The 14,921-nt window shown below is 44.7% G+C and overlaps 2 protein-coding genes across 2 annotated transcripts in view; one reads left to right on the top strand and one right to left on the bottom strand.

Moving 5' to 3' along the window:
* Positions 1-2,804: 2,804 nt before the first annotated feature.
* LOC109483992 (72 kDa type IV collagenase-like) lies at positions 2,805-10,116 on the top strand. The gene is made up of 8 exons (XM_019787148.1): positions 2,805-3,185; positions 3,549-3,793; positions 4,346-4,518; positions 5,437-5,574; positions 6,296-6,451; positions 7,262-7,374; positions 8,611-8,755; positions 9,662-10,116. Exons 1-8 carry the CDS (start codon positions 3,060-3,062, stop codon positions 10,114-10,116), a joined length of 1,551 nt encoding a protein of 516 aa, XP_019642707.1. The 5' UTR covers positions 2,805-3,059.
* Positions 10,117-13,369: 3,253 nt separating this feature from the next.
* Positions 13,370-14,921, bottom strand: part of LOC109484073 — a 3,826-nt gene continuing 2,274 nt past the window's right edge. The window contains exons 3-4 of the mRNA XM_019787285.1: positions 14,285-14,398; positions 13,370-13,834 (exon numbers count right to left, since the gene is read on the bottom strand). Of these exons, the coding sequence (XP_019642844.1) occupies positions 13,400-13,834; positions 14,285-14,398 (549 nt within the window). The 3' untranslated portion in view covers positions 13,370-13,399. The remainder of the gene's footprint in view (positions 13,835-14,284; positions 14,399-14,921) is intronic.

The raw sequence follows: 14,921 nt of genomic DNA, 5'->3' as shown, positions 1-14,921 counted from the left end.
TAATGACCGCTTTTTCAAGGGGTGTTCAGCGCGTGTCAATAAAAATATTACATAGGTATTAAAACGGTGCACATCCCAGATCTGCGAAATTATATAGAATGTATAAAGTATAATTTAAGTCTACGACTGTAATGTTGTTACTGATTTTATCGTCCCAATTTTTATTACCACAGATATTAAGTACTTAGTAATAAGTCAACAATTGAAAGTGCTGGTCGTGGTTTGTATGTATGTATGTATGTATGAATGTATGTATGTAAGAACATACAATCCAGCATGTGGGCTGCCAGTTGTTCACTTGCAATAAACCAACCTATAAAATAAACCTGTGAAATAACCCGGGGTGTGTTCAACCTTCGCATCTAGACTTGTGTGTATAACCATTAACCATGTACTGCACCTATAAACCTGTGAAATAACCCGGGGTGTGTTCAACCTTCGCATCTAGACTTGTGTGTTTAACCATTAACCATGTGATGATTGTCACCCTTGACCGGCTTTCCTACTCGGTATAAAAGTCACGTCAACATGTAACGTTTTTAATTATTATTCCAACATGTAATCACCAGACGTGGTGAAGACACACTCAAGTTTTTTCAACGCCACCAACACAGGGGGCAAATACATGACAGGACAATACTCATTTACACCTGAGCTAAATGAGGAAAGTCGTGTAAAGTGCCTTTCCCAAGGGCACAAGATCGGTGGCATATCAGTGAGGACTCGAACTCGGGGCTCTTAGTTCCGAGTCGCGCACTCTGCCGCTACGCCACACGACCCCACATGTAACGTTACAAGCCGGACTATTCTATGCGGAACAACTGTGAACGTGTTTAGATCCTATGGTGTTTTCCATTTGTCGGCTTCTTGTGGGTTATGTCTTTCTTGCTAGCCTTGGAGCCTTGGAGTCAGCGATGAATCTAAAGCTTTAAGTATTAACTACGGTTACGGTAATGCCAACTAAAGGCTAGTGTGAGAGTGTCATCGGTTTGTAATCAATTGTCTGACCGATCTGCAAATCATTTATAGACTTGACTTGATGGGAAGAACTGAAACTTGAAAGGGGTGTGTGAGCTGAATAGGAAGAACTGAAAAAGTAGCTCGTTTTTTTTAGAATTTTCATTCGATGAAGGCCCTATTAACTGTTAATCAGTAATGAGTCCTGACCCGACAAGTGTACGGGTAGCCTGACTAAACCCGCGCTCCTGGCGGCCGCCTAGTCTCCACCAGACTCCTTTGCAGGCTGAAGAAGTAGTAGAAATCCCGTAAACAGATATCAGGCAGAAACACACGTAGTGCTAACAAACTGGACACTCCCGTCTGTAGAACAACTCGCCACAAAAACTCTGCGATACCTTACATGACAAACTTGCTGAACAAACACTTCAACTGACAATCTGTAAATACCGACGTGACCTCATGAATTGTATTATATATAGAAGACTATACAAGTTTTATCACACTTATATTTATTGATTTTAAACCGAATTTGATTGATTGTCTATTTTAACTCCTTAGCGTTTTTAATCTATTTCATTGTAAATGCCTGTCAATTCAGACTTATTGTCTGCAAGAAGGTGTGGTTCTTTGCACTGTTCATATTTGCCGCGGCGCCGCGCACGTGGTGAAAAGTCTGTACTACTTGGCAGGCTGTGACGCAAGATGCCCCGAGCCTGGTTACCTGACACTTCACATAGACACTCTCCGGGTTTCCTTCGGGACCGTTCAGAAATTAGCTTGGAGTCTAGCCAAGCTTCAGACTGAATTGGGGACTCGTAGAGTAATATTCCGACTGCAGTTTCTATGGGTTCAGTATCTACATTTAGCCCCAACAGTTAAGAGAAACTATGAAATAAAGATTAAGCTTTAACTTTCAACACTTAGATTACAAAATTGGGATTTATCCAAATTTTCGGTTGACTCCATCAACCTTGTTCACGGAATGGACCCGTCTACCGTCTTGGAAAGTGACGTCAGAGACATGTGACAGTAGTAGCGGGTCATACGTGCCAGATAACTTGTGTCGCCCCCCGTCTCTGTTCAGGGTCACCCGGTAGGTCTGTGAGCTCTTATGTAGACCGCCTCCTTTACTCCTTTAAAGAAGAAAGACACTTTCATGCTAAGTTAAGAGAAACCTTTGCCAGTGCACGGACCCTTCCGTACTGAGCCCCACACTGTTTTGTATCCGAATCTCCCCTCTATAAACACATTCAAGTGATTTGGCAGGGAAGCCAACATCCCGTGTGGAGGTAGCGGAACGTCTGTGTGTGTTGTGTGCGATCTCAGAGTGTGTGGTTCTTCGGGTTCCTCCAATTGGTTTTGAACGTTCCTGTCCGATCAAGCTCTTCTGTACACGTGGATACCGGTGATCATGACCTAAAGGCTCCCCTTTTTCAGGGGCGGTTTTTAACAAGTGTGGATTTTTCTAAAGCAAAGGCACGACGTTTTGCAGGCCCGGGTCAGGGTGCTAGACTGAGGAAGAGGTCAGGGACCTGAGAGCGACAAGGTAACGGACCCTAAAATGGTTTTCCTTGACTAATATTTGCACAGAAACTGTGAGTTTTGCCCGGACTCTGTCATTTTCACGACAGAAGTGTGGATTTGCAGCCCCGACGTTTTGCAGGCCCGGGTCACGGACTGCTAGACTTCAAGGAAGAGGTCAGGGCCCGAGAGCCACAAAACACGCGCTGCGCAAGTCGCGCAAGCAAAATATTGTAAAAATTCGGTAAATTATGTGTTCAGTGAAACCCAATCTATAGGAAAATAGCAATTCCGGCTGGACTTCAGAACTCCTTTAAGGGAACCCCGGGTCCAAAAAAAAAATTATGGTTTTCCTTGACTGATAATTTGTAAAGAAACTGGGAGTTTGGCCTGGACTCAGTGCCATTTTTACGATAGGACGTGTGGATTTTTTTAGGCACGACGTTTTGCAGACCCGGGTCAGGGTGCTAGACTGAAGAGGTCAACAGCACGGGCCTGAGAGCGACAAGGGAACCCCGGACCCAAAAATGGATTTCCTGGACTGATATTTTGCACAGAAACTGTGCTTGACCGGGACTATGGTAGTCCGGCTGGACTGGAGTCTGCTGTCCCTGGTTGTGTTGTTTGCGGTTCTGGTGCTGCCGACAGACGGGGGACAGATCCAGGAGCCCTTGACACGGATTTGGGACTTCCAGCAAACTCTGGTACGTAGATTCGGAACAAGAGCTTGAATTTTGAGCACCGTTTTCGTGCCTTTTTGTTGCATCTGGAATCTGGATCCAATGTACTATTTTGTGCCGGTAAAAATGACCTATAAACATAACCTCTTCCGTCCCTTGGGTTCCTGTGTTGGTAACACGTTAGGGGAGGTTCAGTTACCTTCAAGTTTGATGTTTTCCAGCTGAGGGTGGAACTAGGGCTACTTGTGTAGACGTCTTCAAACGTTCAAACGCTTACAGGAGCACAAACCATGCCTATTTTGCAGGACCTTTTTGCCATGCCAGAAATTCCTGTTAACACCATTTGAGTTGTTATATATGATGTTTCTAAACGTTATTTCCTTCCAGGCATTGCTGAACAATTATGGCTACTTCATGGAAAAGGAGACGGACTCGGAGGGCAGCAGAACAGAGAGGGAGGGGAGGTTACGGATACTGACGGATCCGACGGAGGAAATCCCGGAACCCGACCGGAACCTGATGATCAAAGTCATGGCCAACTCCGAGTCTGCCTGGCCTGACTTCCCCTACGGCAGGACAGGGCGGCTGTCTCTCAGCGGGACCAAGTGGAAGAACAAAGACGTGTCTTTCAGGTGAGTCAAGTTGTAACGCAAGGTGATTTAGTGGTGGGCAGCCTAAACATTATTGTCTAAAGTCTCCAAAGAGAAAACTGGCAACCATAAACAAGATTATGATGGTGTCTGCCACTGCTCCAGTTACCATGGTGACAGCCATCTGGTCCAGGTCATCATCAGTGACCTTTTTGTTTACAGAAAAGAAGAAGAAACTGAGTAAAAACAATATGCATTCCTTCTGGGAGACCTGGACCAGACAGCTATCACCATGTTACCTGGTGCTGTAGCAGACACCCTGTGGTGTTGGATTACATTATGTAGAAAGTGGCAGGACAGAGTTGGAGGGGCTGGTCACCATAACAGTATATATGAATGTGTTTTGAGTAAGAATAAGCAGAGCAGTAGATAGTCAGGCTAGACCATGTGAAGGTAAACATTATGCATTTGCTTTGCAAATGTTAACATTTCCTTTCTAGGTGAAATGAGTGGTGAAATTTTAGGAAAGAAACTTAAGATAATATGACTACACCCTGAATATGATAAAAGATCCTCATCCCTGCTGCCCTACAGGATAGTGAACTACCCCAGCAGTGTTCACCTGGACCACACGGTTGTCCACCAGGTGCTGGTCGACGCGCTCAACGTCTGGGCGAACGTCTCGGGGCTCCGGTTTGTGGAGAGGAGGAGCGGAGATGCTGACATCATGGTCAAGTTCGCACGGGGGAACCATGGCGATGGGAAAGGTGCATTATGTACTTAGAATCTTAACCCCATACATTTTCTTTTATGCTAAGGCCACACCAATTTAATTTGTTGGTTCTCGGATTTTTTTATGAAAAATGTGAAGCGACAGGGCGAAAAAAACAACAACAAAAAACATGCCCAAATGGTAAAGCTAAGGCTGGAAAAAGGGATTGAGAACAAAGCTATGACTATACATGCTAAAACATTGCTGTTTTATAGCCTATGTATCAAAGATCAATTATTGATGTTATTGATTTCTAATTACTAGTATTAAAACAAGAATTTTTTTTTTTTCATTTTGCGATTTTTTGAAGCGGTGATTCCGAGAACCAACAAATTAAATTGGTGTGGCCTTAGGTCATATTTCAAACCTGGGCCTAGTCGGGCTGATTACATGAAAAAAAAATTATGTGAAGAATATGCACAAATAGTGCTCATGATTATTTTTTATTGGCAGTATCTACATTGTAGATTCATTGACGCAGAGACGTAAATGTATAGTCATATAAATGTACAGAAATGAGAGCCATCTACATGTATGTGATATCAATGACAAACGATGGAGAATCTGATAGTGAGAAAAGACTATTCAGAGGTGACAAATATTCCCTTCTGCCCCAGCTAACCAGTTTGAAGGCCCAGGGGGAAAGTATGCCCAAATTGCCTTCCAGCCAGAGGTACAGATTGAAAATGTTACTGTAAAATGCAGACTGCAGGTGGGTATTTCTAACAATGATTTCCCTTTACCACAGCTAACCAGTTTGAAGGCCCAGGGGGAGAGTATGCCCACGCATTTCAACCGCCCAGACTCGACTGGCCGGATGGTTATGCCCACGCCTTACAGCCAGAGGTACAGATTGAAAGTGAACTAAACATGTAGGTAGATATTTTTAACACTGATTTCCCTTCTGCCACAGCTAACCAGTTTGAAGGCCCAGGGGGAGAGTATGCCCACGCATTTCAGCCGCCAGGAGCGGACTGGCCGGATGGTTACGGGGATGACGGGGACGTCCACTTCGACGCTGACGAGTACTGGACGCTGCGATCACCCAGAGGTTTGCACAACTTAGCACTCAGTAGTAGTGATTGGTTTATTGAAAAGAACAAAGAACATATCAGACTTGCAGTAAAAACTGAATTGTACTGATATTTACAACTTTTGGGATTATACAATACTAGTAGATATCAGAGGGCAACTTACACTTGTAATATACTAAATTTATAAAAACCATCGTCATCGTCATATTATTATAGCAATATAAGTAAAACAATTATTCTATAATTTCTCACGAGTAAGATCACTACTGTCGTTCTACATTAAAATGACTGAAAGTCTTTGAAGTTTTAAAAGTTTGTCTGGAACGAGTGCTAAGGATATGTACAGTTGGCGGCAAGAATTCGATTTGACACTCATTCACTTTGGACTTGACATACTTGTAGTATTTGTAGAATATGTTATATTATGAGCCAGAGGGAGATAGAGAGAGAAAGACAGAGAGGAAGATAGAGAGCGAGAGACAGAGGGAGAGAGAGACAGAGTGAGAAAGAGTGAGAGACAGAGGGAGAGAGACAGAGTGAGAGTGAGAGCGACAGAGAGAATGTTGTAATCTCATGGCATTTTTGCTGCAGGAGTGAACCTGTTCCACATCGCGGTGCACGAGTTTGGCCAATGACAATGTTGTGGTCTTTCTAAAGATTGAGCCTGGAAGATCCACCAAGTTTGCAATGATGTTTGTTTGTTGAAATTGTATAATTGTTTTATTTTGTGTACTGCAGGAGTGAACCTGTTCCAGATCGCGGTGCACGAGTTCGGGCACGCGCTCGGGCTGAGTCACACGGACGACCCGAGCACCATCATGTTCCCGTTTCCCGTCTTCAGGAACAACTTCTGCGTCCATCCAGACGATGTCAGGGCCATACAGAACCTGTACGGTGAGGAGATCTAGGGTGTACATATAGAATACAACACGGTGTATTCGGCCGTCGGGAGATCCGATCCGCGGGAGGGCTGGGACCCATCCAAGAAAACACGCCTTTCAATGCAAAATGAGCGAAACCCCACAAATGCAACAACATCAATTCCAGCGTCCGAATTTTGTATTCGAATTTTCGAACGCGGTGCAAGCGGTTAGGGCGAAACGCATTCGAATCGTTCTATGGAACAATTGGAAGCCCCGGGCCGTACGCGTTAAGAACCCCCGGGCCGTACTGCTAGTTATCACACTGGCCGGAACACCGTATCGAATGTAATCGCGGCCCAGGTATGACATAGATAGGCTTATTATCATTCTTTTCTACAGTTATACAGGTAAAACAGTAGACAGAATTGCTTACCTTGTCTTAAGTAAAACATAATTATATACTGATGGTGATCAGCCCCTCCAACTCTGTCCTGCCACTTTCTACTTAATGTAATCCAACACCACAGGGTGTCTGCTGCAGCACCAGTTACCATGGTGACAGCTACCTGGTCCATACACATCACACTGCAGGTGGCAAGGTCAACATTACTGTGATACTTATCATTACACTTTTGTATTGTAATGAAGCTTGAACCTTGAACATGGGAACAGTGGGTTCTTGTTCTCCACTGGTCCCTGTCTCCCATCAGTGAGCAGAGTTCTGCTGTGATGATGTTTCTGAGCCCAGCATCCCGCTTCATGGTGACAATGAAGGTTGCGCTTCTTCGTATTGTAATAACTGCAATAATTATGATTCCCTTCGTCTGCCTTGTGTCTCCAGACGGACCCGAGCAGTCGTCTCCTTCCTTACCGAGGTGCAACAGTCTGCCCGACCCCTGCACCTCGGAGTTCGACTCCATCCTGCACTTCCGCTCAGAACTGTTTGTATTCAAGGTAATCCTGGAGCTGTTTTGACACTCTTCTGTGCCTTTTAGCATGTTAACATTATATTTGATTCTCTTGCCAATCCAAATATGTCACCATAGACATTAGACAGTGACAATCTCTTGGTCTACTGTGCTTCTTATTTCAACCTTCTACCATCACGAGGTACATAGTATTTTTAAAGAACGAAATCCCCATGAATGTCATGATTCTGGACCTGATTTTTTTTCACTCTTGAGCTTGGCCATTATAACACTACAAACTGTTGCACTTTGATACAAAAAATGTTAAACTGAATGTTAAAATGTTTGTTATACATGTACCCTGTATTCCAATCCCACGGTTTCATCTCTGTCCTACCACTTGCTACATAATGTAACTGAACACCACAGGCTGTCTGTTACAGCACCAGTTACCATGGTGACAGACGTCTGGTCCAGGTCATTGACAGTCATTATTTGTTTGGAAGGGAGGATGAAGAAACTGATTTTTTGAAATTGCCATGGTACAATACATGGTTAGCTGTTGCTGGTGTTGTGTCCCACATAGAATATTACAAGCACATACGAACATATAATTCAATTAATAATACAATAAACCTTTACGCCTGTAGTACCATATTGGAGTTGTTTTGGCTTTCAGATTTGCCGTTGTAACTTCAGCATGTTATTGGTAACCTTATGTTTGATTCTGTTGCCAATCCAAAATATTCTGTATATTACCACAGACTTTGGCACTTGGAAAATTTGTTTGTCTTATTTCATTGTTTTAGAATCTTGAGTTGCATTGTATTTGTTCGTTGTGACTTTTTCTCTCTTGAGCTCGACTTTTACATGTGTATTACGGTCATTTGGCATTTTGATATTAAACATGTCTCTCCCCCACTGCATGATCAACAAATGCAAACACCACCTCATATCCTGATTACCCAAACACCAATTGTAAATAAAAATCCTCCATTTCAACTTTGATCATTTTATTGATTTGTATTGTACTTATATTGTATTGCTTCTGTATTGATTGAACTTGTATGTACTTTGTATGTATATTGCTATTGTATAATATTGAATTGAATTTGTACGTACTAAGTAATATTGTATTTTGATATGCCTTGTATTTATGCACTTATGTGTCAGTGGTAGCCGCTACCAGCCTTGTTGCTGCCTGGTTGCCACTTGTTATGCACTGTTGCATTTAAATAAACAAACAAACAAACACCTTCCTCCTGTGTCCCCCCCACTCCAGGGAATCTACACGTTCCGTAGGCACATGTGGGAGCACGGCGCCGAACCCAAGCTGCTGATCACCCAGCAGGTGTGGCGTGGGCTGCCTGACAAAATCGACGCGGCGTACACCCGACCACAGGACGACAAAATCATCTTCTTCAGTGGTGAGTTCAAGTCAAAGCCCTTCCATGGTCGCATATGGCGGTGCCTATCTCCTTTTGTAGCCCTTGGGCCACACAGTTGTGTGGTGAGGGCTGCCGGACAAGATCGACACGGCGTACACTCGCGCTCAGGACGACAAAATCATCTTCTTTAGTGGTCAACCACGAGTCCGTAAACCCTAACCTAAAAAATTCTACTGAAAATGAACTTCTGAAATTACAATGTTTCATTTAAGCTTAAAATTACTCATGACAGTACAGTTTCTTTTACAAGCCTAATTTGCAGGCATTACGGGATCGGTCGTTTTTTTGTGGGGATCGGTCAATTTTTTGGAGGACCGCCAATCCTAGTATGCCATCGCAGCCAGAGCGTCTAATACATGCAACCTACATTTGATCAGAAAAGAAGCGCCCCACCCCCACCTCCCCCCCAAAAAACAATCTTGGAATGCCTGGAAAGGAGGCTATTTTAGTACAGATCACCACCATTCTGTACACGTACCAATTTGAGTCAGTCATTTTTCCAAAGGCTTGTGCCTTCTTCTGACATACATGTAACACCATTGGTGACCCCCGACAACGCTCTACGCTGAATTCGGAAACCTCTCGATTACGCTTTATGATAAATTCCAAGTGGCTACAACGCACTACGTAGAATTAAAATGGCGAATACGCTCTGCGCAAAATGCGAAGAGCGGTCCATCTACGCTCTACGTAGAATTTAAACGTCCGATTACGCTCTACGGAAAAGGGCTTGCGGGCCCCCCTAGTTGTTTGATGGTGCTAACATGGCCCTACCCCCACTCTAGGTGGACAGTACTGGTTGTTTGATGGTGCTAACATGCCCCTACCCCCCTCTAGGTGGACAGTACTGGCTGTTTGACGGTGCTAACATGTCCCCCCCTCTAGGTGGACAGTACTGGTTGTTTGACGGTGCTAACATGGAACCAGGTTTCCCTCGGCCCATCTCCGACTTCGGCCTGCCTACAGATGACGTGGATGCTGCTGTGGCTTGGAGACCAACTAAGAAGACGTACTTCTTTAAGGTGAGGAATGGTTTCTTTAAGGTGAGGAATGGTTTCTTTAAGGTGAGAAATGGTTTCTTTAAGGTGAGAAATGGTTTCTTTAAGGTGAGAAATGGTTTCTTTAAGGTGAGGAATGGTTTCTTTAAGGTGAGAAATGGTTTCTTTAAGGTGAGGAATGGTTTCTTTAAGGTGAGAAATGGTTTCTTTAAGGTGAGGAATGGTCACCTTCTCTTCAGGAGCCATTTTTCAGGAGAAAACAATGAATTCAAACTGAGTTCTGAGCAAGTGCGGACAAGTTTTGAGTTCTCCCACGGGATCAGTCTCGGTGTGTTCTTGTGAGTCTCATTAGACAATTCCCCCGTATGAATTGTGCCAACATATGACTTATGAAAGTGTTGGTAGTTACATGTTTAAAGTTAAAACTTTTGGTCCAACACAAAAAATTCTCTCACCTAGAGCTTTCAACCAGTCACTCTGGTCTTCCTCAGTAGACCCAGTGTTGACCCAGTGTTGATGTCACACTTCAAAGGAGCCACGTGACAAGCTTCACTGGGTCAGTCTACTGAGGAAGAGCAGAGCAGAGTGACTGGTCGAAAGCTCTAGGTGAGAGAATTTTTTGTGTTGGACCAAAAGTTTTATCTTTAAACATATGACCATGTTGAAAGACCCACTTGAGGGACTAAACTCAGTCTGATTCCTGGTATCGGCCCAGTAGCTGACCCCATCTAGTCCTAAACTTTGCAACAAATCAATTCACGAAAAACCAATTGCTCTTCGAAAATTATGTTATCATCATCATAGCTTGTTGCTGTGACTCTCCAGCCAGTCCCAAGCAGTTCTACCCTGGATGCCAAACTAGTATCGGGCCGTTAGCCGTTTTCCTTCGGCAGCCGAGAGCCTTTCGCCCGCCTGCCTAAATTAGCGCTACGGGGGAGTTGAGCCCGAGGGGAGTTGGCCGGCCCTAGAACTAGTCTGGTGGCATCTCCGATCCAGGCCGTCCCGCCAGCTCGATGATGGATGGTGCTTCCGCACCACAGGCAGTCCCTGCGCGCAGCGTAATTGGCTGCAGCTGATTTCCACGTGACGTTATTTTGCCAATCAGATCCCATCTACGTCATGAAATAAATATTCATGAAGTTCTAGCCCGCGGAACACGTAAAACTAAAATGAAAACAGTCCACATCACATGTGACAATTTGTGAATGAGTTTGAGTTAATTTGGATCCAGAATTAACCTACATCACGCCTCCTTGAATAAGAATTAGGTCTCCTTGATTTGTTCTTTCTTGGAATTACGCTGTTTGACAGTGCGTGGCAACAGTTGATCAAGAACGTAACGCATATTCACAGCCGGGACCCACGCCTCAGGGATCCCAAATCATTGAAAATACGAGCTGTTTCCCCATGCTCGATGTCAATGGCCTCTTTCTTCCTCGTCTCCAACCAAGAAACTGCTGAAATTCCCATGGCCCATGCTTCCATAATTAACCCCTGATCAAGACAGCAAGGAGCGACTCATGACAACTCCCAAGTTTCCTGACCCCCGGCAAGGCAAGATGGTGTTTTGTTTCGCTAGACCATGCCTGCTACAACCGGTGCAGATACACTTCCCATGTCCTGTAGACAGCCCCAATTTCCACTGTGGAATGACTCCAGTGCCACAAACTGTTCATTTGTAAAGCTCTCGACTTTAGGCAGTCCCCAAACAGCAGAAGACGTGGCGTCTCGGATATAAATGTTTACACCGGTTGCCATTTTGGATGCCGCGCGCCAACAGGCGTGTGTCCAATCAAGCGCGGCGCGCCGCTGTGCGGGTGATTAGCCGCGGCCAATGCGGTCTCAACTCCGCTCCGCTCACTATGTGAGCGGGGCTTTGACAGCCCAGAGACAAGCCACCAGACTCGTTGGTCCGGCGAGCCAACCTCCCCCCGGGCTAGACTCCCCCGTAGCGGTAATTTACACCAGCGGGCGAAGGGCTTTTGCGGCCCGGACAGCGAGTCTGGATTTCCAGGGTAAAGCAGTTCTGTATTACTATATGTTATATTGTTGTGTTCTCAGGGAGACCTGTACTGGAGGTATAATGAGGAGACGAGGACCCTGGATCCCGGCTACCCCCGTCCCGTCAGCATGTGGCACGGTGTGCCGTCAAGTCCCGACTGTGCCTCAGACCTGGGAGAGGATGGTCAGTAAACTTCATTCATTTATCTATTTCATTCTTCTTTACAGTAGTGGGGCCCTGGATCACATATAACACATACACTCTGGACAGTCGACATATACAGACTACAGTGAAAAGATACATAATTCTCACATGTTAAGACCATGCTTCAGACCTGGGAGAGGATGGTGGGTAAACGTGTTGTTCGTTTTGCATAATCAAGAGATCGTTTTCTTTTTCCGGTGCAGTCCTCTGGAACTCACTTCCTCCTCACGTCAGAAATGTAAAAACTCTCCGTGTCTTCAAGACCACCTTTTCATCACTTTGCAGTTAATATGATTTCTTTGTTAATTTTTGCATAACCAAGAGATTGCTTTCTTTTTCCGGTGCAGTCCTCTGGAACTCACTTCCTCCTCACTCTGGGGTGTGGCTCTCCCCAAACTGCCCTTCGGCAGAACACAATTAAGCTACGCAGGCACGCATACAAACAAGTTTGATTCATATAATAAATGACTAAATGAATCTTTATTGCATTTTGCATATAATGTCAGAAAACTACTGCATTATCCAATCAGTTGTACTATGTATTGTCTTTCTACCAAATGTTGCATAGGGTGAAGTAAACACGATGGCATTGTTTGTTTCAGGTGAAGTTTATTTCTTCCGTGGAAGGAACTACTGGAAGTACAGCAGCCACCATCGCAGGGTGAAGAGAGGCTACCCGAGGTCCATCGCTGACGACTGGATGGGCTGCTAGTGCCAAACTGTTTATTTTCTTCTGAGCTATTAATGACTATGCCTACTGCAGAATATGTGAGCGTAGTCTATACTAGCCTGTGTACACAAGCTCTTTTTTGGGGCTCAAAGAGTTGCCATCCCAAAGGGCGGACTATCGGAAAGCCGGCGAAAAGGGTCAGGCTAAGTCTATACCAAATATGTGCATTATCTATACCAAACCTTAAAGCTAACCCAACACAACAACAGTAAATGTGTTAAGCATATAAATTCTATGTAGACCTAAGTATTCCAAATGAGATGACAGCAGTATAAACGTGTCATAACATCTCATATAGAACTTGTCAGTGAAGCGTTCTAAAAATGACACCCTATCAAAATGGCAGCCCCTTCAAAAAAACAATATCACTTGTTGCTTTTTGTATAACGTTAACGTGTTAAGCATATAAATTTAGAAGTCTTCAGTGAACACTTCCTAAAAATGACACCATATCAAATTGGCAGCCCTTTAAAAAAACAGTCACTTTATCAAGTACTTGCTGCCTTTTGTATTACGCCGTGGTCGTGGTCCAGACCACAACCTAAACTTCTGGGGTAAGTCTCTGCTAGGAGTAGCCTGGATGCCAGATCCATAGCACACTGGGCGCAAAGTAATATCCAGTGTGTACATTTATATCCTTGGCTTTTATGCTAGGATTTGCACTACTGGATCCACCCAGCCCTTTAAAATCACTTTATCAAGTATTTGTTGCCTTTCGTATTACGCCGCGGTCCAGACCACAGCCTAAACTTCTGGGGTAAGTCTCTGCTAGGAGTTGCACTACGGGACGATCCACTTTCGTTCTCCGCTGGCTCACCAATACGCCACAGTTCCACCGACGTGTGTCTGCCACTAGTGATGGGCAGGGAGCGACAACCGTACTCCGCAGGCCAACTACTCGGTCTCTTTAACGCTGTAACTGGAACGTTGTACGTCGCAAACGTTGTGTGGTAGTTCTTAGCTCTGGGTGTCGTCGCCTGTTCTTCCGTCTGGGTCTGTGCGTGACGGAACAAGTCCTTGTCCTTTTTCCACGTCTCGTTGTGAAGCGTCATGGCGCCGACGCGTCTTCTCTCCTTCTCCAGATCGACGTGGAACCGCAGCTTCTGTATCTCCTTCCTGACGTCCTGTAATAAATGGTTTTTATTAGTCAAACCGTACCTGAGCAGTCGCAGCCTTTATACGGCTGAATTGACGCAGGGTATCACATAATTATCAATAAATAATGACAAACAAATTATATATGTCAGTCACACGATACACACATATTTGCTCCACAAATTTTTGTGGAACTGTCGCAAGGGTCTGTGCGGCTGCCATTCGGCGCCACCAGGTGACCTCAATACGACTTTCCCCAACCTGGGTGGAGTGAGGAAAGTCGTGTAAAGTGCCTTTCCCAAGGGCACAACATCGGGCGCATGTCCAGACATGTCCCAGGTACAACTTGGGATCGAACCCAGGTCTCCCTGTTTCATAGTCGAACGCTCTACCACTACTCCACCCAACCTGTACAACTTGGGATCGAACCCAGGTCTCCCTGTTTCATAGTCGAACGCTCTACCACTACGCCACCCGACCTGTAGTTTGGAGAGCGAGTCTGCCTGCTGTTGGAGGGAGGTCTCTTCCGTTTTCACAGCCCGCTCCGCCTTGTCTTTGGCATCCTGGAGGTTCTGCCTGGCCTGTCGACGCACCTAATGACAAAAGGTTTATTCATCAAAACACATACTAGTAGTGAAGAACCAGCCCAGTAGGCTTCTACTCTGGAATCCTGATACAAAGAGAAGAGTTGGACGTCCAAACATAACACTTAAGAAACTTATAGAAACTGAAACAGGCTTGGAGGGCCTGGAACTTATCTCTGTGATGAATGACAAACAGTTCTGGAGATTGAACTTTGTATGCTCCACCTCTTCGGAGGATGATTGATGATGATGATGACACATACTAGTAGCAGCCGTAGGCTGAATTGCGTGTTTCAATACACATGATAGATTAAAAAGTACACTTAAAAAGTACAGACTTAAACACATTACATGCAAGTAAAAAGAACTGATTCTTAAAACCTACAGGCCAGTCGGGTGCGTACAAATCTCAATGTTCTATGAATATACTGAATTTCTATCACAGGTACTGCTTGTTTTTAGGGCTTGAAAACAGATTTTTTTAAAGTCTATATTCTGGTCACTTCTTTAATACAACATTATCCCAACGTAT

Source organism: Branchiostoma belcheri, unplaced genomic scaffold, assembly GCF_001625305.1.
Source record: "Branchiostoma belcheri isolate BF01 breed outbred unplaced genomic scaffold, Haploidv18h27 scaffold68, whole genome shotgun sequence".
NCBI classification, from domain to species: domain Eukaryota; kingdom Metazoa; phylum Chordata; class Leptocardii; order Amphioxiformes; family Branchiostomatidae; genus Branchiostoma; species Branchiostoma belcheri.
The sequence above is the reverse complement of the archived record's forward strand: the minus strand, read 5'-3'. Positions and strand labels throughout refer to the sequence as shown.